This window comes from Molossus molossus, unplaced genomic scaffold (assembly GCF_014108415.1).
Source record: "Molossus molossus isolate mMolMol1 unplaced genomic scaffold, mMolMol1.p scaffold_m16_p_14, whole genome shotgun sequence".
NCBI classification, from domain to species: Eukaryota; Metazoa; Chordata; class Mammalia; order Chiroptera; family Molossidae; genus Molossus; species Molossus molossus.
The window spans coordinates 87,719,814-87,741,401 of record NW_023425349.1 but is presented as its reverse complement, the minus strand read 5'-3'; the positions used below and the strand labels follow the sequence as shown (position 1 = coordinate 87,741,401).

Sequence of the window (21,588 nt, the reverse complement as noted above, 5' to 3'; positions counted from 1 at the left end):
CCTGCTCTAAGTGTTGTCTGAGACAGATTCTGTTTCTGTCAGTTTCTTCAGTGTTTTGTGCATAATGTTTTCCCAGTTTGGCCACTTTTCTCCAGCGTTCTCACGAGATAACCCACTGTTTCTCTAGGATCTTTCAGTTAGTAAGTATTCAGACATATATGGAACTTTTCCTTTCTGCAGCTCTCTGATGATTAGTGATGTTGAACAACTTTTCACAGGTCTGTTGTCCATCTGTATGTCCTTTTTGGAGAAGTGTCTATTCAGGTCCTCTGCCCATTTTTAATTGGATTGTCTATTGTTTTGATGTTGAGTTTTATGAGTTCTTAACCCACTGTAAGATATATCATTGGCCAATATGTTCTCACATTCAGTAGGTTGTCATTTTGTTTTGCTGATGGTTTCCTTTGCTATATAAAAACTTTTTAGTTTGATGTAGTCCCATTTGTTTATTTTGTTTGTTTGTTTGTTTTCCTTGGCCAAGGAGATATGTCTGAAAACAATATTGCTAAGAGAAATGTCAGAGATTTTACTATCTATGTTTTCCGCTAGGATTTTATGGTTTGGGATCTCATATTTAAGTATTTAATCCATTTTGAGTTTATTCTTGTATATGGTGTAAGAAGTTGATCTAGTTTTATTTTTTTGCATGTAGCTGTCCAATTTTCCCAACACCATTTATTGAATAGACTGTTTTTACCCCACTGTATGTTCTTGCTTCTTTGTCATAGATTAATTGACCTATAGGTGTGGGTTTACTTCTGGGCTCTCTCTTCTGTTTTATTGATCTGTATGTCTGTTTGTGTGCCAGTACCATGCAGGTTTGATTACTGTAGCCTTGTACTATAGTTTGATATCAGGTAGTATGATACCTCTCACCTTGTTCTTTTTCAAGATTGCTGATGCTATTCAGGGTCTTTTATGCTTCCATACACATTTTTGGATCATTTGTTCTAGTTCTGTGAAAAACTACATTGGTATTTTGATAGGAATTATGTTGACTCTATGGGTTGCTTTGGATAGTATGGGCATTCTAGTGATGTCAGTTCTGCCTGCCTGTGAGCACAGTATGTCCTTCCATTTATTAGTAACTTTTTTTATTTCTTCCTTCACTGTCATAATTTTCTGAGCTCAGGTCTTTTACAGCCTTGGTTAAATGTATTCCTAGGCATCTTTTTGATGCAGTTGTAAATGTCATTGTTTTATTAGTTTCTCTTTCTGATAGTTTATTATTGGTGTTCTAAAAATGTAACTGATTTCTGAATATGTATTTTGTATCCTGCTACTTTACTGAATTCATTTTTCCGTTCTAGTAGTTTTTTTGTGTGTGGAATCTTTAGAGTTCTCTATGTACAGTATCATGTCATTTGCAAATAATGACAGTTTTTCCTTTTCCTTTCCAATTTGGATACCTACTATTTCTTCTTTTTTTTTCTCTTATTACTGTGTCTAGGACTTCCAGTACTATGTTGAATGAAAGTGGTGAGAGTGGACATCTCTGTCTTGTTTGGGATCTTAAGGGAAACACTTTTAGTTTTATTCTTTATAATTATGTTCTTTTTCTTTCTTCTTACAAAAATTCCTTTAACATTTCTTGTAATGCTGGTTCATTGTTGATAACTCCTTTAGCTTTTTCCTGTCTACAACACTTTTTATTTCTCATTCAATATTAAACGATAGCCTAGCTGAGTGGAGGTGTTTTGGTTGTAGGTCCTGGCTTTTTATCACTTTGAATATTTCATGCCAGTCCTTTCTGGCCTGAAATGTTTCTGTTGAGAAATAAGCTGACAGTGTTATGGGAGTGTCCTTGTAGGTAACTGTCATTCACTTGCTGACTTTCAGGCTGGCTGACTGTTGGGATTGACCCCGATCACATTGTACAAGCTGCTGTGTGGGGGCTGAACCCACAAAGTGGAATTTGCCTGTCGGGGTCTGCTGCCTGTTGGAATCGTCCTTTGGGTGGGATGCTTTTGGAACTAATTGGGTTATGCTCTGGTGTGGTCTGAAGTCCCCCCACTGGGTGTGTTGGTTCTGGGGACTCTCTTGAGGGTCCTCAGTGCAGGTCAATGTCAGATGCTGCCTATGACAGGCCTTGGGCTACCTGTCTAGAGCTACCATGTGATCTGCAGTTTGTGTGCCTCTGCTGGGCCTGGGTGCAGATGGGGCGGGTGGCAAGCTGCATACCGGCTTCAAGCCTGGGGGCAGGTCAGCAAAAGGCCCAAGGCACCCCAAGATCCGCTTCCACCTGCCAGCTGCCTGGTAGACCCGGGAAGAGCCTATGGCAAGTTGCGTGAACTAGGTTCTCCGTGTGGCACCAGGTGGGGGCAAATGATGTCTACCAGGCTGATACAGGTTCAAACTCTGTGCCAGTGCTGGGTCTGAGGCCACTCAGCCGAAGTCTCAGAGTACACCAAGGCCAGCCCCACCCACCTGGGACCCGTGGACTCTGAGGTGGGGCGAGGTCTCAGGGAGCAGTCAGGGTGAAGCCAGCAACGTTTACCAGGCTAAGACAGACCCAGATTCGACCCTGTGGAGGGAGGGCCCCTCACAGTAACAGAGACGCCCCTCAGGTGCAGGGCGGGGGAAGGTAGGGCCCTCCTCTCCAGCCTCGCGCTCAGTCTCTTCCCCTGTGATCCTGGCACTGCCCACGCCTGCCTCAGTGAGCTTGGCACCATGGGCGCAGGCTGGCGCCCGCCAGAGACCTCTCCACCAGGACTGTCCTGGCGAGGCGGGGGGCCTCCAGAAGTCAGCAGGAGCCGTTTCCACTCCCCAGACTGATGTATGAACGGGGATGCTTGATGCAGGAGAGATGGGGTCTGTGGGCAGTGTGGGAGGGGGACGTGTCACGGACGCTAGCTTGCTGCTACTCCAGTCCTGTCTACGCAGCTGTGCCACTCGAATTCCCCTGATGACTCCAGTCCGCCCTGAGCTGCCAGCCCTCTGTTAGAGCCCAGGGTGAGTGCTGTGACTGGCCCTTCGAGAGAGTGGTCCCCCTTCCCACCGGGGCTGGCAGAATCCCTGCTAGTTTTCAGTAGGATATTGTGTGGGTTCCTCTTCCTGTCTCTAGTGCTCTGAGTTGGGGAGCCTGGCCTGGGGCTGCGGCCCCTCGCTTCTTGGGGGGGAACCCTCTCAGCTGAGATATCCCTCTGAATTCCTGCCTCCCGCTGGTGGGCACTGCCCGCCCCTTTCTAGTCTCCGCCCTTTCTGCCCGTCTCAGTGTGGTTCCCCTGCGAGTCCTTGGTAAGCCTTCCGTTCAGCTGGTCTTCAGATGGCTATTCAGGCCGATTGCTCTGTGCTGCAGTCGCTACTCTGGTGTGGTTCTTGTGGGGCGAGGGAGCTTCCCCTCAGCTGTGGTCTTGCCATCCCTGATCATGGTCATTTTCATGCTGGTGTAACCCATCATCCCTGCCATCGCTGAGAGAACATGGCTTGCGCTTTCTCTGTCTTGCAGACTGTATTGTTTTCATATGCCTACATTTTGTTGCAGAAAACTATTTTAAACGCAAGACAGCTGTCCCCCTTCTGTGCCACTGCCCAGAGGTGCTCCAGACGGCTGTGTGCTGTCTGCTGTAGCAGGGCGTGAATGTGTCCCTGCAGGACAGCGTCTGGCTGCCCGATGACTTGTTAGGGGGCTACTGCCCTGCCAGCTCCTCTAATGCTGGACGCTGTGGGGTGTGAGATTCTTAGTCGCTCCGGCCGGCCTCCTCCTTCCTGGTCACTCTGATGCTGCTGCAGGACTGGGCATGGCCAGGCCTCTGTTCAAGGGAGCCTGGCACCTCAGCGTCCTGGGGCTGACTTCCAGCGGTGCTACTGGTCTGCAGGTGGGAGTCTCAGAGTAGCCCCAGGCCCGGAGTCTCTTGGCAACGGTGTGGTCCTTGGGCCACTGGACTGCCTCTCAGTCAGAGTGCAGGAAGACCCTGTGCGGCAAGGGAGGGTGGGCCGCTGCCCAGACAGCAGCACTCAGGCCTGGTCATGGAGGGAACCGGCAGGCCCGGGGGCTGGTGCGATCTCTCACCCCTCGGATGCCATGCTGTGGAGCCGGGCCTGGGTGGGTTCGGCTTCCTAGAGCAAGGGGGACGTGCTGACTGTGGGAAGGGGCGGAAGTTGCCAAGTGTCCCCTGGCTGGGCACAACGTACCACGGGCATCTGCTGGGCCCGTGACATTGGTCTGCACAGGGCTTTCAAAAACAGTTCTATTAGCTGCAATATAGTCAAATCAGGAGATTTCACCTAAAGATGTGCATGTCCAGGTTTTCTTGAAAAACGAGGAGACCCGGCAACACTCACGGCACATCGACAGTGCGCCCCGCGGGCCGTGCAGACCTGTCTCCCGGTCCTCGCTCAGCTGAGCAGGGCCCATACCTCTGTCCCCTCGCCCCTGCCTGCTCCCTCCCTGCAGGCCAAGCACTGCACCCTGCACACAGACGAGCACCTGGGTGGCTTGTTCTAGATGCCCCGGGTCTCCGTGTGGAGACGCAGTGGGTTCTGAGGGCCTGGCTGTGTGGAGACCCGTGATCGCTGGGCCTCTGTCATTTCCTTTCCACGTTTCCTTGGAGTGGCGTCAGGGAGAGCCCTTCCTGCACATGGGCCCCGCCTCTGCGATGTCCCAGGACAGAGAGAAACATGACTCACTGAAGGAGAGAGAGGATGGCGGGCAGGCTGGATTGGCCACTCGTGGCCTTAGTGTCCGCGTCTTACAGGTGACAGGGTTGGACAGGATGGATTTTTGCTGTGAGTCCTTTCGTTTCAGGTGCTGCAAGAGCCTTAAATATTTGCCCACTTAAGGTATTAGGGAGTTCTGAGCACTTACCAGGAATGCTTGATTTTGACCTGCATTTGATATAGATTTATTTTTGAAAGTCAAAGAGTATTTTCTTAAAACTCTATTTGTGTATACTTTTAAAAATGCAAACAGCTCTGGTTTAAATCAAATCAGTTTATAAGGATTATAATTGTTCTTTTTTTTTCTTTATTGATTTTAGAGAGAGAGGAAGGGAGAGGGAGAGAGTTAGAGAGAACATCGATTGGCTGCCTCCTGCATGCTCCCCACTGGGGATTGGGCCCACAACCTGGGCATGTGCCCTGGCTGGGAATCAAACCAGTGACCTCTTGGTACATGGGTCAATGCTCAACCACTGAGCCACACCACAACTGTTCCTTAAAATGTTTGAAGGTGGATAGCAATATGTATATATAGGAAAAAAATTCAACAGTCAGAAATCTGTCTTCAGTGGCAAATCTGTTCCCTTGCCTCTAACCACCACACTTGTCCAGAGATGGCTGCTGGGGTCAGGTTTCCGAGTCTTTCCAGAACATCCTGATCACAGAGGAGCCTGTGTATGCATTTCTGTCAGTGCCCCACAAAAACTGGGCGTGTGCCTTACTTCTGCGGCGCATGCTCTTTGCTAAACGATACATCCTGGAGATTGTTCCAGATCACTAAGTGTGGGGTCTGTACTTCTTGGCATTCCCTACATTTACCCAAGTTTCCCGTGGATGGGCTCCTGGCTGCGGTCTCAGGAAATGCCCTGTGCACACCTGTGCCCATGTACCTGTGCATTCTGGAAAGAGGGCCACAGGCAGGCAGCATGTGCTCTTGGCTCGGCGGCTGCCCCCTCGGAGGCCGTGGGAAGGGCGTGTGTCCGCATCTGCACACAGGTGCTCCCGGCTCTGCACCCTTGGCAGCTGACTGGAGAAAGGCTTCCCAGGGGTGGTGCACCTCTTTCCATGTGTTGAAAACCACATATGTCCTTTTCTGTAAGCTGTTTACTTAAAGTCACGATCGAAGTCATGGTCAGGCAGTTTCATTATGTGTTCGCCCACGAAGGAGTCTTTCTACTGTTCACGGTGCGTTTCACAGGGAGACAAGGTCTCCCAGAGGCATAGGAGATGCCGCGGAAAGCGTCATTGATCTGGGCACTGGTATTTCTTCCTTTGGGTGTGCTGTTCATTGTTGGGGCGATCGTGTCTGTGAGACGAAACTGAGCGCCTTGGCGGGGCCGCGGGGTGCTGCCCCCTGGGCTGTGTCTCCGTGGGAGAGGAGCCAGGTCTCCTCAGGGCCCACAGCCAGCCCTGATGTGTCCTTGGTCAGTCAGAGTCGCGAGCCTGGGCACCTTCTCCTCTCCCACAACACTTGTCTAAACTAACCCTGCAGGTGGGGCTGTGCACTTTTCAGTGCTCCAGGGGTGAGGTTTGAAGAAGGCAGTCCACATGAAAACGCGGCCCCGGGGTGCCGCCCCGCTGTCGGTCCTCCTGTTCTTACCTGCTCACAGGTGGGTGTCAGCTCTATTCCGTTCTCCTCTCCGCCGGAGGGAGATCAAGCTATTCCGTGTTCCTTTGGGACGGGCTGCCCTTAGGTTTCTCGGTCACAGAGCTTTAGTGCCTCCAGGACTTTGGAGATGAGCCAGGAAGAACGGTCCCCTTAGAGCTGAGGAACCGGACCCCCAGTAGGTGACTTACGTCCCATGGAAACGGGGCTCAGCTTAGTCTGTGGTTTCTACCAGTCACGCTTCAGTTTTCCCGGAGCAGATGATGGTCCAGAAATGCAGCTGAGGAGTGACTTCCTGGACGACAGAGGCTGGCGCCTCTGCACAGGTGGTGGCTGAGAGCCGAGGGTGCCAACGAGGAGCGAGCCTGGGACTTGGGTTCCACGTATTGGCACTTTTCTGGACGGGAGTCTGTGTCCCCTAAGAAGGAGGCTTTGGCCCCAGGTTTCAAGGGCTGATGGGCACAGCCTCAGCCCCACCTACCCTCCCAAGGGCCCTGAGACAGGCCCTGTTGCAGCAGCTCCTGATCCTGGCTTGTTTAGAAATGGGCCTGCCTCAGAACCTTCCCAGACCTTCTCCGCCCCAGCTTGGACCTGTTGCCAAGACAGGGTCATTGCCAGGACACAGTGCTAGATGGAAGCCTCCCAGGGTGGTAACCGATTCCTGCCGGGTTATCTCTGGGTGCTGAGGCCGTAGGCCAGAGCTTGTGGGGGAGCAGAGGGACCTCTCCCAGAGCCCTTCTTCATCACCTGATGGTGGCCTTCGTGCCTGGGGGGGACAGGTGGACCCGTGTCTGTGACCTACGCCAGCACCACTCACGGGCACTCACACCAGAAACACAGCCCGAGTGAGCTTGTGCGGGAATGCAGACAGCCCGGAATGTGTCTCTCTCGGGACCGCTGGCCCGGAGCTCGCAAAAGGCACCGCTGCTGAAGACGGAAAGGCCGGCCCTTTAAGGAGCCGGGCCCACAGCAGTGCCACGCGGGTCCTGGGTCCGTAGCAGCTGCAGAGACTGTTGTTGGGACAGCTGGGGAGTGTGAATGTGTAGACACCACATTAGAATACATCTTGGGGGTTGCTGCCGTGGTGATGGTGAAGGCCCTGATTTGGGGAGACTTCAAGCTGATGAATTAGGGGGACAGATGTGTAAAGCACATGAGGGAAATTGCCAGCCACTGGAGAGCATGAGTGAAGGGAACACAGATATCCATTGTACTAATGTGTCAACATTTCTGTAAATGTAAACATTTTCAAATAGGAATCGGGTGGGGAGAGCCCTCTCAGGTGACAGTGACATTGAGCTGGCGGAGAACTGTCACCTGCCTGCCTCTGCCCGAGTCCCTCCCCTATGCCAGGGGAGGGCCTGGATCCTGCCTGTCCGAGTGGCACCCACTTATGGATGTCTCGGGGCTGCATGGTGCCCGACTCAGGACTCGTCCCTCAGACCCGTGCTGGCTCCCCCGCCCTGCCCCTCACACCACCTTTGGTGCCCCTTTCTGGAAGGACCAGGACTGGAGAGGTGAGTCACCTCCCCAAGGCAGCCAGCAGGAGAGGAGCATGGATGGCAGGGACCTTGACCTCTACCTCCTTCCACTAGAGAGAGGACATCAGTCTGTGATCTGTCTTACTTAAACGTTGAACTGGGAGACAGGAGCAAGCTCCACGTGCCCCACGAGGGTTCATCCATGAACCTGTGCTTCCGTTGGTGGTGAGGGTGCATGTGTTCCTCTTGTGAACTGTGATACACTGAGACGTTGAAGAACACAGGCTCTCTGGGCCCTGCTACCCTCACCCTGCAGTTGGGCTCTCTCCCTATTCCCATGAGCGGCATTCTCAGGGGTGACCAGGCGGAGGATGCAGGCCCCCTCCAGGCAGCCTGCCTGTGGCTTCCACTCACCCCGGTTTCTTTCCCCCAGTGGCTTTCCTTTCTCCCGATGCTCCATCCTGCCAAGGGACGTTTAGAGAGGCACAGAAAAGGTGTCCTGGCCAGGGAGGGAACAACACTGGGTGGGGTGGGGGCAGGACTGAGCTGATCAGAGGCTGCTGGACCCTCCGTCATCTCCTTGGAGATGGGAAGGGCCTGGGCTGGGGTCCACTCGCCTCAGAGGCCTAGAGGACTGGGGTGGATGGATGTTGACATTCTTCCCATGCAGATTCTGTGATTCCATCTGGGGTTGTGTTCTTTCTCAGCCACTTGCTTCCAGGAATGACAGCATGTGTTCATTAGCCCAGCAGGAGAAAGTGATGATGATGATGATGATGTGATGGTGATGATGGTGATGATGGTAGTGGTGATTATGATGTGATGGTGATATGATTATGGTGATGGGGTGATGTTGACGTTGATGGTGATGGTGTTGATGTTGATGAAAGTGATGGTGATATGATTATGGTGATGATGATGGTGGTGGTGGTGGTGGTGATGGCATTGATGGTGGTGATGGTGGTGATGGTGGTGGTGGTGGTGATGCTCTGATGTTGATGGTGGTGATGATGATTTGATGGTGATGATGAAGGTGGTGATGTTGATGGAGGTGATGATGATGATGATGTGATGGTGATGGTGGTGATGGATATGACAAGCAGTAAACTGTCTTCAAAGGCCCCAGCTGTGTACCAAATATGGTGCTGGACTTTATACATACAACCTCTCTTGAGCTTACCTGTCCCACCAGCAGGTGACAGGGAGACAGTTGTCCTTTGCATTTCAGGGCCTGTGTCCATCTCTTCAGTGCATCTAGTTCCTTCCCAGAATCCCGGTTGTCTATGGTTGTGTAATAGTTACCCCAAAGCTTCATGGCCTCTGGCAATAATTACTTTATTCCCTCATGAGTCTGCATCTTGAGCTTAGCAGACAGACCTCATCTAGACCCCCAAAGCCCTGTCATCACTCTGTGGCTGGGTCCCCATGAGGTCCAGGTGGGAGCCAAATGGTCTCTGTGGCCCTGCTGCACTGAGTCCCCAGGCTGGCCACCCTCCAGGAGTCCCTCCTCTGTGGACCTGCTGTCCTTGTGCTGCGGTAGGCACCCCATCACCCCTGCACACGTGCCCCCAGGTCTACCAGGCTCTTCTGGCTGTTTCCTCTTTTCCTTTTCCTGCTTATTTCTATGACTTGTCCTCTGAGAGTCTGGCTGCATCAGAGGTCCAGCTCCACAGGTTTCTTCACAGAACACCAGGACCCAGGGAAGACAGAAGGAAGTGAACTGGGAAGGGGCACTCAGCACCCTTCAAACTAAAGCACGACTTTTGCTGCCTGTTACAAAGGGGATACACATTATTTTCGGCGACTTAGCAATGTACAGAAATATGTAAAGAGAAAATGAGCATGCCATTGTCTGGCACCAACACAGAGCCCTTCTGGGTGTCACTGTGCCAGCCTGTGGTTCAGTGTCCACAGATCTGAAATGTCTACATTAAAAAATGTGTACAACCTGAGTTTGAATGGCTGCATAATATTCCACTGTGTGAACACAGCATGCCTTGGGGATCTGACCTCCTGGCCAGAGGGGTTTGCTGCTCCTGTTTTTGTTATTTCAGGTGATCTCGAGATGACCTACCTTGCACATGAACCTTGTGTGCACTTCTACTTTTTTGCCTTAGAATAGGTTTGTAGATGTGGATTTATTTAGACTTGTAGGATAAAAACTTTTTTTAAAAAACAGGTTTTATTTTTCTTTATTGATTTTAGAGGGAGGGGAAGGGAGAGAGAGAGAGAAACATCGATGAGAGAGAACATCGATTGGCTGCCTCTTGCATGCCCCCCACTGGGGATTTGGCCCACAACCTGGGAATGTGCCCTGACCAGGAATCGAACCAGCAACCTCTTGGTGCATGGGTCTGTACTCAACCACTGAGCCATACCAGCTGGGCATAAAAACCTTTTTAAAGCTCTTGGCACACATGGCTGTATTTTGGGAGGCTCCTTCCCATGCTAGTCTGTCCATGAGCAGAATAGGCGCGTGGTCCATGCAGCCCCGTCCACATCATGACCACCACTGACAGATCAGCTGTGCTACCACCAAGCTCCTGGGTGCTTCCCTCCGTGCTGCAGGGCCCCCGGGGGAGGGAGGCTCTGCCTGTCTAATCTGGGATGAAAGGGGCCACTTCCCTTTTTTGAGGCTCCTCCTATAACTTAAAAAAAAAAGTCAGAACAGGGTTACAGAAGTTTTGGGTTACATTAAGTCAACACCCTTGACAACAACATTAGAAAAAAACCATGATATAATCTAACTGTGGCATCAGGACATAATTCCAGCCTTGATTCGCAAACACTAAACGGCGGTGTGAGGTGACCAGGCTGGACTCTGGGAGCCTGTGCCCTGGAGGAGCTCCTGTCCTGCAGTCCCTGCATGTGCCCTGCAGGAGGGCAGCACCGGACCGAGGCTCTCACACCGCCACAGCTCCAGGGCAGACCCGCGGTGAAGGGCGCACTGGGCGACAGGCTGCCGGGCAGTCCTGAGTTCTGCCCTCCCACCCCTGCAGTTTCTTTCTCTTGCCATTTGTGCCGACGGCTCATTCCCCGACCTCCCCTTCCTCCCCCTTTGAAAATCGTTAGGTTTCTACTTCCTGATCTCTGGGCACTGTGAGCTTTAACCTGGTTTGAGGGTGACTTGGTGCCAGGTTCCAGGGTCATTGGTGGCTGATATCAAACCCGCCTCAGGCCTTACAGGGTTGCGTGCCCCTAAAAACGCAGTCTCCTCCCTCCCTGGTTCTCTCCACCTGGCCTCAGCAGGGTGTACTGAGTAAGCCCGAGAGGAACACAGGCACAGACATTATGTGGCCACGACACCCCCTCACCACACACACCGCACCCACGACACCCCTCACCACACACACTGCATCCACGACACCCCCTCATCACACACACTGCACCCACGACACCCCCTCACCACACACACTGCACCCACGACACCCCCTCACCACACACACTGCACCCACGACACCCCCTCACCACACACACTGCACCCACGACACCCCCTCATCACACACACTGCACCCACGACACCCCCTCACTGCACCCACGACACCCCCTCATCACACACACTGCACCCACGACACCCCCTCATGACACACACTGCACCCACGACACCCCCTCATGACACACACTGCACCCACGACACCCCCTCATCACACACACTGCAAACACGACACCCCCATCATAAACACTGCACATACGACACCCCCTCATAACAAACACTGCACACACGACACCCCCTCATCACACACTCTGCGCACACGACACCCCCATCACACACACTATGCACACATGACACTCCCTCATCACACACACTGCGCACACATGACACCCCTATCACACACACTGTGCACACATGACACCCCCTCATCACACACTCTGCGCACACGACACCCCCATCACACACACTATGCACACATGACACTCCCTCATCACACACACTGCGCACACATGACACCCCTATCACACACACTGTGCACACACGACACCCCCTCATCACACACTGTGTACACGACACCCCCCATCACACACTCTATGCACACATGACACCCCCTCATCACACACACTACACACACGACACCCCCTCATCTTGTTTTGGGTTTTCCATCAAAAGGAATTGTACTATACACATTCTCCGACAACCTGGGCTTTTCAGCTCACGATATATTCTAAATTTCTTTCCAGGTCTGTATGTTAAGATCTACTTGATCCTTATTTGACAGTTAATGTAGCAGAATCCTGGCCACACAGAGCACTGTGCATTGCGTGTCCGGTGGCGTATCCGTGGTGACAGGACACGGCAGCTTTCGCAGGCTTGCTCGCTTCCTCGAGTGTCTCACCATTTCGAGGCTGCGTACTCAGAGGGGCGAGTCCCGGCTGGTGCCTCCTGGTCCATCCTTCGTGGAGTGTGGGTCCTTGTCCGTGTGCCTGTGATGCACTTTGAGTGTCTCGCCCGACTTGGGCTGCGGTGTACTGCTCTCCACACGGCCACCGTGCCAGCTGGGGGTTCCACTTCTCCTTCACTGCATGAAGCCTGGGTCCATCCCTCGTCCCCCTCCCAGCCTCTCCCTCAGTTGTCACACCGGCAGCGCCACCCCCAGCCCCTGGTAGGTTTGCGTGTTGATAGAAACATCACTTGTTTATTTGAGTCTGTCTCCACTTGGGCCCGGGGGGCCCTGGGTGCTGGTGACATGAGTTCTCGGCAGGGTCAGCAGAGTCCCAAGGAGATGCCTTAGGTGCCCCCATGACCTGGGCCCTCACCTGCTGCCCACCATGGAGAGTGACCACAGCCTCCCACCAGGGATGCTGGGCTGGGCAGCCTGGGTTTGGCTCCTACACTGCAGGAAGGCCTGCAGCCCAGGGCCGCTGCAGTTGTCTGGCTGTCTTTCTGCTGAGGTGTCAGACCTGTTGAACTTGTAGCTCTGTTTTAGAACTGATATCTGGGTGGCTTTTGTCTCCCTCGTGACCCCGCAACACCCTCCCAGCTCCTGGGCTTCTCTCGTCGGCCCTGAGTGAACTGCCCGGTCTCGGTGCCCTCCCCCACTCCCTTCCCCCCTCTTCCTCCACATCCTCTTTCTGCCCTCCCTGGCTCCTAGCCTCGGCCTCGTAACCACCTAGGCCACAGTTCTGTGTGGGCCCAGCTTGGGTCTGGACTGCCTTGTGCAGTTGTGGCGATCTTGGGGATATGGCCGCGTCCCGGGCCTGGCTCTTAGCTAGCTGCACCCCCCCTTCTCTGTATGTACCTGGACCTTCAGCAGGTAACTTGTAACTCCTGCTGGGGCCTAGAGCATGGGGCGGGCTCTGGTGCCTGCTTCCCAGGAGGTGGTGCCCACCTTCCTTCCAGAATCTCCCGAGTCTGGGGCCCGGTGCTGCGAGGACCATCCTTCTTCCCCCACCTGGGCACATCCGGTCCTCGCCAAGCCTTGGTCTACACAGTCCTGGGGCACGCACACCACCTGGGGCAGCCGAGGCCTTGGCCACCCTGCTGCAGACACAGGAGTTTGAGCAGGCCCGGCCGGGTGTGGAGACCTTCCCTCTGGGGAGGAGACCTCCAGATCAGTGAGCTCCAGCCACTTGGGCTCGGGGGGCCCTTGCAGAGGGCGTGGTGTGGACGTCCACCCACAGGCATGTGCATGTCTGGGATTTTCGTCAGACAGATGCTCTTTCGCCACTTGACCACTATTTAGAGAGCGTGGACGGCTTCAGTCACATGCACCCAGGGTGCGGGCCGGGGACAGTCTCCTCTGAATGGCAGCGTCTGCTCCTGGCTTTAGAGCAGGGGAAATGCTTCTGACTTTCTGCACCTCTTGTTCTCTCATAGTTTGGGGTAATTTTAATTTCCTAAGGGTCCCTCAGAAAGCCCTCACTGTGGGATAATAAAGGAAGTGAGTGGTGGTGTGAACGGCTTGCCCTGTGAGAACGGAGCTGACGGCAGCGAGGCCAGGCCCTCACTGCACAGGTGCCCCCTCAGGACACCCGGGCAGGAGAGCACTGTCCCCTCTGCACACAGCACGGCAGGGAGCTGGTTCCAGGGCCTTAGTTAGCATGCCGGGTGACCCTTGTCAGGGTGCAGGCACAGGCAGGGCCGGGGGCCAGTCCTGGGGGTCAGTCCTGGGGGCCATGCTGCATCCCCATCAGAGGAGGGTGCCAGCCCACCTATCGCCATCCCCCTGGCGGGCAGCCCTGGCTGCAGCTCGGCCCCTGCCTGTGGCCCAGGTCCTGGGTGTTATTTTCAGGTGAGGGGCAGCTTCAAGGTGTTTGGGGCAGAACAGGGGGGCTGCCATCCTCACCTCTTATTTTCCCTTTCAGTCCCAGGCTACCATGCCACCCAAGTGAGACCTGCACCCTCAGTGGATGGTGGTGTAAAGAAGGAGCCCCCCCGGGGCTGTGAACCTGGAATGTGGATGTGGGGTGTCGGCATTCACGTAGTCGTGACCCCTGGGCCTCAGCTTCCCACCTGTCACGTGGGGTGGTCCCCACCAGAGTGTAGTGGGGCTTCAGGGACCTGCGGGACCAGCAGCGGTGCTTAGGGAGCCTGTGGCTGGGGCAGACGAGGGTACATGACAGCCATGGTGTGCACGTCCCCGCTAGGACGGAGGCAGCCCCATCGGGGGTGGGCTGTCTGGAGCGTCTGTCTGCTCTGGGAGCTGCCAGTGAGAAGACACTGGAGCACTGAGTGCTTGAGATGTGAGCCAGGGCGTGGACGCAGGGGCAGACGTGGGCTGTGGACACGGGGTGTGGAGGGGGGTGTGGACCTGGGGTGTGGAGGTGGGATGTGCAGGTGGGGTGTGGACATGGGGTGTGGACCTGGGATGTGCAGGTGGGGTGTGGACAGAGGGTATGGACTTAGGCTTTGGTCTGGGTCGTGGACCTGGAGTATGGAGGTGGGGTGTGGACACAGAGTGTGGACCTGGGGTGTGTACAGGGGTGTGGAATTTATTTGGCTCTGGATGTGGGGTGTGGATTCCTGACCATTGCAGGGCTCCGCTCTGCCTCACGCTCCAGCCCGTGGCTCCAGGTGGGTGTGGACCACGGGAGCTCATTGCACACACAGTCTCCAGCCTGTGTGGTCACTCGTACCATGAGGCCGCGTGATGGATGAGCACACAGGCCGGCCAGCCCCGTCATGCTGTGCAGCCAGAGCCGCAGTGGCCTGTGGTCCTACCTCACTGCCTTCGCGGCATGGGTGTCAGCAGTGGGATGCGCCTGGCTGTGACCAGTTTGCTAGTGGGAGCATGGTGCTGGGACTGGTGTGGGTTCCTGGGTTGGCGGCGGGCGTTTCCCACAGCAGCAGTGCCTGTTCTGCTCTGGCTCTGCCTAGTTTTCTGCAGGGAGGGGTCCTGTTCCTGGAGGAAGGGTAGGAGCACTCACCTGTGTTTGTTGTAAATGTTTTTTATAGTTTGCCCTTGAAAGATTGTTTTCAGGATCTGAAGCACTTTCAGTCCATCCATGTTCTCTCTGATTTCCTTTCCCGACATCTGTATGTTTGTTTAGAGAGTTACCTGCACAGTGAGAGCAAACACGTCCTCACGTGCTGCTTCACCATCAGCTTCGGGCTGCATGTTATTTCAGTGTATGTTCTGAGGTGACACGTGGGCTTGATGTTTCAAAACGTGCCAAGTCTCTCTGGGCCGCAGGGTGTGTTCCCATAACGGCAGGACTGTGGCCTGCACGGGGTTGTCTGCTGAGTGCTGGGCCAGAGCCTGGGTGAGGGAGGACTGTCCCATTAAACAGAGAGGAGACCTTTGGGTCTAGGCAGACATCGTACCTCTAGTGCCTCAGTTTCCTCACTGTACAACAGGACTTGTCATAATTGTCCCCACGATTGCAGGGCTCTTGCTGCTGCCCAACAGAGTGAGCAGTCAGCAGCATTAGCAACGACAGGGTTTGTGTTGGTGATGACAGGAAGGTGTCACTCTCACGGGGCCGGGTCCCTTTTCTATTGAGATAAAGTTCACGTGGCATAAAATCAGCCATTTAAGGTGAACATTTCAGAGTGTTGTGTAACCATCTCCTCTATCCAGTCCCAAAACATTTTATCCCAAAGGAGACCCCATGCCCACTAGGCAGGCCCTTCCCTTTCCCTCTGCCCCCACCCCCAGTGCCACCAGCAGTGTTCTGTCTAATGTGGGTGTTTCATGTCATTGGGGTCATGCAGGACGTGGCCTTTCTGTCTGGCTTCTTTCACCCAGCATGCTTTTTTATAATTTTTTTGAAGGTCATCCATGTTATAGCGTGTATCAACCCTCCATTCCTTTTGAAGGTTGAATAATACTCCATTGTATAGACATACCACAATGTATTTACCCATTTGCCAGCTGGTGAACATTTGGCTTGCTTCCATCTTTCAGTGATTTTAAGTAGTGCTGCTGTGGATGTCTGTGTGAAGGGGACTGACCACACCTCAGTTCTGTGGGGCATATACCTAGGAGTGGAATTGAGGGGTCCTGTGATAATCCTAGCTTTAACTTTTTGAGGAACTGCCCTACTGTATCCATAGAAACCATCCCATTTTACATTTGTAGGAGCCATGTAAGAGGGTTACAAGTTCTCCATACCCTTACCAGCAGTTGTTAATTTCCTGTTGTTGTTTTTCCTTTTTCTTTTTCAAACTGTAGCCTTTCTGGTGGGTGTGAGGTGGTCCGCCATGGTCTGACTTGCCTTCAAGGCCATACGGATGACTCAGGGTGTTGAGCATTATTCATAGCCTTGTTGGCCATTTGTCAGTCGTTTTTGGGGAAATATCTATTCAAGTCCTTTGCCTGTCTTTTAGTTTTTGTTTTTCTTTTAATCCTCACCTGAGGATATTTTCCCACTTATCTTCAGATAGAGTGGGAGGGAGAGAGAAGGAGAGAGAAACATTGATGTGAGAGAGATACATCGACTGGCTGCCTCCCACATGACCTTGACCAGGGCCGGGGACCAAATAGCAACCGAGGTACATGCCTTTGACCAGAATTGAACCCGAGACTCTGGTCCACAGGCCGACGCTCTAACCACTGAGCAAAACTGGCCAGGGTTGCTTTTTGTTGTTGTTGTGAGTTATGAATCCTTTGTGTATTCAGAATGCTAGACCCCTATCGAGTATGTATTTGAAAATATTTTCTCATTCTGTATGTTGCCTGTTCCCTTTCTTGACAGTGTCCTTTCAAGCACAAAGGTTTTGACTTTGATGGCTTCCAATTTATTTTTTTTGTTGTCGCTTTTGGTTTCCTATCTAGGGATCCGTGACCAAATCCGAGGCTGTGGAGATTTACCTGTATGTTTTCTTCTAAGAGTGTTACAGTCTTAGCTGTTTTGTGTAGGTGGTTAATCTATTTTCAGTTCATTTGTATACATGGCGTAAGATAGGAATCCAGCTTCATTCTTTTGATATGCAGACGTCCCAGCACCTGGCGCTGCCTGCTGGGAGGTTTATGGCAGGCTCCAAAGGGACCCTGCCCATGGCTCCGAGCTGCCCCCAGCAAAGTGACCCTTCGCCTCCCTGAGCTTGATGATGACGAAGTGACAGCTGTCATGGAGGCAGGCCTGCCGGACCACCTGGTCCCTCCCCTGTCCCAGTCCTTCATTGGCAAGGCCTTCCTTGCCTCCTCCTTGTCCCCTGACTTGTCCCCGAGAGCCACTGTCCCCACACACGCTGCCTGGGAGCGCTGCGGGGGGCGCTTGCGGGACTGTTGAACACCAGTGACACCTGTCTCCTGCGTTTCAGCTGTGTTGGCGTAGAAGAGGAGGAGGCCCCAGACATTGACATATACCACTGCCCAAACTGCGAGAAAACGCACGGGAAGTCTACTCGTAAGTACAGCACCACGGAGCCGCCCCGGGGCCTGAGGGACTCCTGACCTGGCCTGCTGGGGTAAAGCTCTCTCCGTGCTGTCACCCTGGTGCCTGGGGACCACCTCTGGCCTGCTTGACCAGCCCTCCTGATCAGCTCCTGCACTCACGCCCGGTGCTGAGACGCTGTCAGCTCTCAGCAGGGGCCACACGCCTGCAGGGCCCAGGCTCTTCCCAGCCGACCTCTGCACGTCCTGGGGTCTTGACCTGTGCATCCCGGGGGTCTCCTCTTCCTCGCTTCTCCAACCCTGCAGGGAATCTTACGCAGTTTCCTTTCGCAAACTGCCTGCTGATTGCCCATCCCAAGGGTTTTATTCCCACCTTCCTCTGGTCCCTTAGGGCTGTGGCAGTTCCTTTGGGGGCTCCCCAGGGTGTAGACTCATCAAAGGTGGCTCCAGGGGTGCCCAGGTCATGGCTGGAAGGCAAGTTCCAAGGCAGAAGTCACTGTGGGGTGAGGTGCTGCGGTCTGCAGGGACCGTGGGAGGGGCTGGCCTGGGAACAAGACAGGTGGCCTGGGAGTGTCAGTGTGGCCTCTGGTTTCCAGCCTGGGTCAGGGGCTACCCGAAGAAGGTGCCGGCTGGTGGCCATCACAGCCCTGCCGTCCTAAAGCAGGACGTGGTTTCTAACCCACCCTCGTGCCCTGAGGAGTCGGCGGCACTGGTGTCTGCTCTGGTCACCTGCTCCTCGTCTTGTCATCACTCTTCTGCAGATCTAGGCGGTAGCTGCCACCCCAGGGGTCAGCTGCTGGCACATCTGGCACTTCTTGAGCCACTGGGAAAGCTCAGGGCCTCGGAAAGATGAACAGGGCAGGGACTCGGGGCAGGAGTGGGGGCTGGGGTGGTACCATGTGGCCCTGGGTGCAGGTCCAGGAACAAGCAAGGCTGGATCAGAGACCTCTCCTGACCCTCCAGCAGAACCCAGTGTCTTGGGGAGGCACAGTCTTGGGGGGCTCAGGGAAGGGGGCCACCTCTGTGTTCGGGGGCTGTTGCATGAGTTGGGGCTGGGACTGGGCTACAGCAGGGTGCAAGGTGGACATCAGCGTACACACACAGTGCAGTTTCTCCAGCGCCCCTGCGTGTCCCCAGAAGCACTCTTTCCTGACAACGAGAACTTGCCTGTCCGGGGTACGTGTGCCTGCCTCACCCAGCCCCTGTTCCTGTGCTCTTGGGTTTGGGCAGAGGCTGGGCGGTCCCTGCTGCCTGTTATTGCCACTTAAAGTCAAGTGCAGCCAGCCCCCCCCCCAGGGCATGCAGGGACCCAGCAGCCCCTCCCTGGTTGTGCACATGTGCATGTGTGTGCGTGTGTGCCTGTGTGTGTGAGGGGTATGTGTATGTGTGTATGCATGTATATGCACACGTGTATGAGCGCATGTGTGTGCATGAGTATTTGCATGTGTGTGTATGTGTGCATATGTGTTTTTACTGTCTAATGTTATTGGTGGTCATATGCCACCAGGGACATCGTTGCAGGTTCTGGCACCTTCCACATGTTCGCATTCCAGGTTGGCCACCACTCTATGTGAAATGAACCTGTGCTCTGCCGGGAGCCTGTCTGAACGCCAGCTGGTTTTTGCCACATCAATTTAGTCACACTTTCCACAGCAAGGCCCCTTGGGGACAAGAGGCCCTTGATGTCACTGCGTCTCTAGGGGAGCCCCCAAACTTGCGGGTTGTGCTGGGGCCCCCTGAGGCCCAGGCCTGCCTCCTTCCCTGCCCTGAGTGGGCTTGGCGGCAGGCATGGCAAGGTGAGGAGGGGCCGCAGGTTCCCCTTTCACACAGATCTGGTGCAGGGTCAGGTGGTCCCCATGGGAGCTCAGCAAGGGGTCCCCATTGACAGGTGGCACGAGGCCCATGGAAAGCAGGTGGCATGCCCTCAGAGTGGTTCTGACCCCAGCTTTGCCTCTCTTTAGCTGTGTGGCTGCTTAAGCAGTAACTTTACTTGCTGACTTTCACTTGGACCCTTCCTGAGGCTGGCCTCGCTCTCATGCCCAGAGAAGTGGGGTGTTGCCCCCCACACTCCAGGTGCCCCACTGGGCAGCTGTCCCCAGGGTGTGCATTGTCAGCGAGGATGTTGGGCTCGGGTGTCAGGGGCCTGTGGAGGGAAGGAGCCCTCTGGCTGGGGCTGCAGGGGGCCCCCAGCAGAGCTCAGATCATGCCTCAGCTCTGTCTCTGGCTGTTGTCCCAGCCCGCCTGCTGCAGCCACGGCACCAGGCAGGGCCATGTCCCCACGAGGTGGTAGGGCTGCTCAGTCCTGAGTGAGGGTCTGGAAGGCCAGGTGGTCCAGGATGCCCCGCTGCCGGTTAGCACCTTCTTCCCAGGCCCAGCTTCTGGGGGACGTGGAGTTGCTGCTGCTTCCTCCTCTGCCCACTGCACCCCAGCACAGTCACTGGGCCCTGTGGCCCCTCCACGACTCAGTTTTCCCACGTGGCCTCCAGGACAGGGCACTCAGTGCCGGACAGTCTGCACCCTGTGCCTCTGCGTGCTCTCCTAGGGGAGACCTTCCCGTGGCTCCAGCCTCGACTTGTCTGGAAGTGGGCTGTCCCGGGGCCACACTGCCTCGCAGAGGAGGGCGGCCGCAGGCCCTGCTGGGAGTACAGTGGCTAGGGAGCATGGGGGGCGCCCCCACCCTGCCAGCCGGAGGGATTCACACAGAGTCCCCCTCAGCACTCCCTGCCCTCCTGCCCCTCCTGCCGGCCCCACACAGCGCTAGTATCGCCTGCCTCTCGTCAGCCAGCCTCTGCTCCCTGCAGTGTCGGGGCTGCCAGCGTGTGCCCTGGGCATCCCTTCTCATCCCATGGCAGACCCCTGAGTACACAGGACCCCTCATGGGTGGTGACCCCCTAAGAGCCAGGCCCTCCCATTGGGGGCAGGCAGCTTCCTGGTTTGTATGCACCCCGAGTTCCACTCCGCTCCTCCTTCCTTTCCTCAGGCCCTTGGAGAGGGGAGCGCCTTGTGAACTCTAGAGCCTGTGCACACAGGACGTCCCAGGGTCACTTCCCGATGCTGCGACAGGCCCCGCAGAAAGGACAGTGGTGTTTAGGCTCTTTTCAGAGTCAGAGTGACCCAGGCTGTGGTTGGGGTGGTGTCCCCACCCCAGGGCCTTGCCTTTGCCTGGGGCATCCTGTGCCAGCCCCCTGGGCTCTTTAGGAAGCTGGATGACCCCAGGCCATCTGTCACTTTGGAGACCCCTGCACGGAGCTGAGCTGCTTGGTGTGTACTTGCAAACTTCTGGGGAGATGGACCTGAGACTGGGTAACCAGAGGGCAGTGGGGAGTTAACCATGGCCCTGGCATTGCCCTGCTCTGGTGCACATCGAGGGGCAGGGGTGTGGGCTGAGCCTTTCTTGTCTGAAGTTCATCCCCCCATCCCAGAGGCTCTGGATGGAGGGGCACAATGGGGTGCATGGGGAAGAGCCTGCGGGTCTGAAACAGGCGCCGAATCTGCCTGTAGACCAAGCAGCCATGAGAAAGGGGCCTGAGCGTGCCCTGCAGAACTCCCCAGAGCATGCCTGGTGCCTAGTACCATTCCCTTATTACATCTCACAAGGCACCCAGGAGGCCACTATTAAAGATAAGACACAGAGATGCCTAGTAACTTGCCCAAGGTCACACAGCAACAAGATGGTGGGGCAAGAAAGAGCTGAACAGGTGACTCTGCGCCCTTTGGATCACCTATCTATGCCTGGTACTGCCTGTGGAAGTCACAGCTCAGATTTTGCCAGGTTTCCATAACATCCACTTACACCCTCGCCCTGGGGACAGGCATAATATAATATCACGCAGTGTTGGAGATAGTCTCCAACTTGACTTGATGGAGATAGGGAAGGGTTGGCGATTTGGAACGGAGACCAGCTCAGCCGCCCACCACCCAGTGCCTTCCCCTTTCTGCTTTAGGAAAGTCCTTCTCAGGGGCATTCATTGTCACTGGGCTGCCATCAGTGGCCCTCATCCCCACCACCTCTGAGGCATAGGAGTCCCAGGGCTCACCCTGCAGCTCCCTTCCTGTCCTCGTCTGGGAA

The 21,588-nt window shown here is 54.9% G+C and overlaps 1 protein-coding gene across 4 annotated transcripts in view; it reads left to right on the top strand.

Annotated features, from left to right (window-relative positions):
* The window catches only part of PHF2 (PHD finger protein 2), an 82,988-nt gene that overhangs the window by 21,915 nt on the left and 39,485 nt on the right, over positions 1 to 21,588 (top strand). For 3 of the 4 annotated variants that reach the window (XM_036260720.1, XM_036260719.1, XM_036260717.1), the window contains exon 2: positions 17,447 to 17,532. In XM_036260720.1, the coding sequence (XP_036116613.1) occupies positions 17,447 to 17,532 (86 nt within the window). Of the gene's footprint in view, positions 1 to 6,163; positions 6,270 to 17,446; positions 17,533 to 21,588 lie in introns of those variants that run through there. The other variant, XM_036260718.1, reaches the window with a different exon arrangement.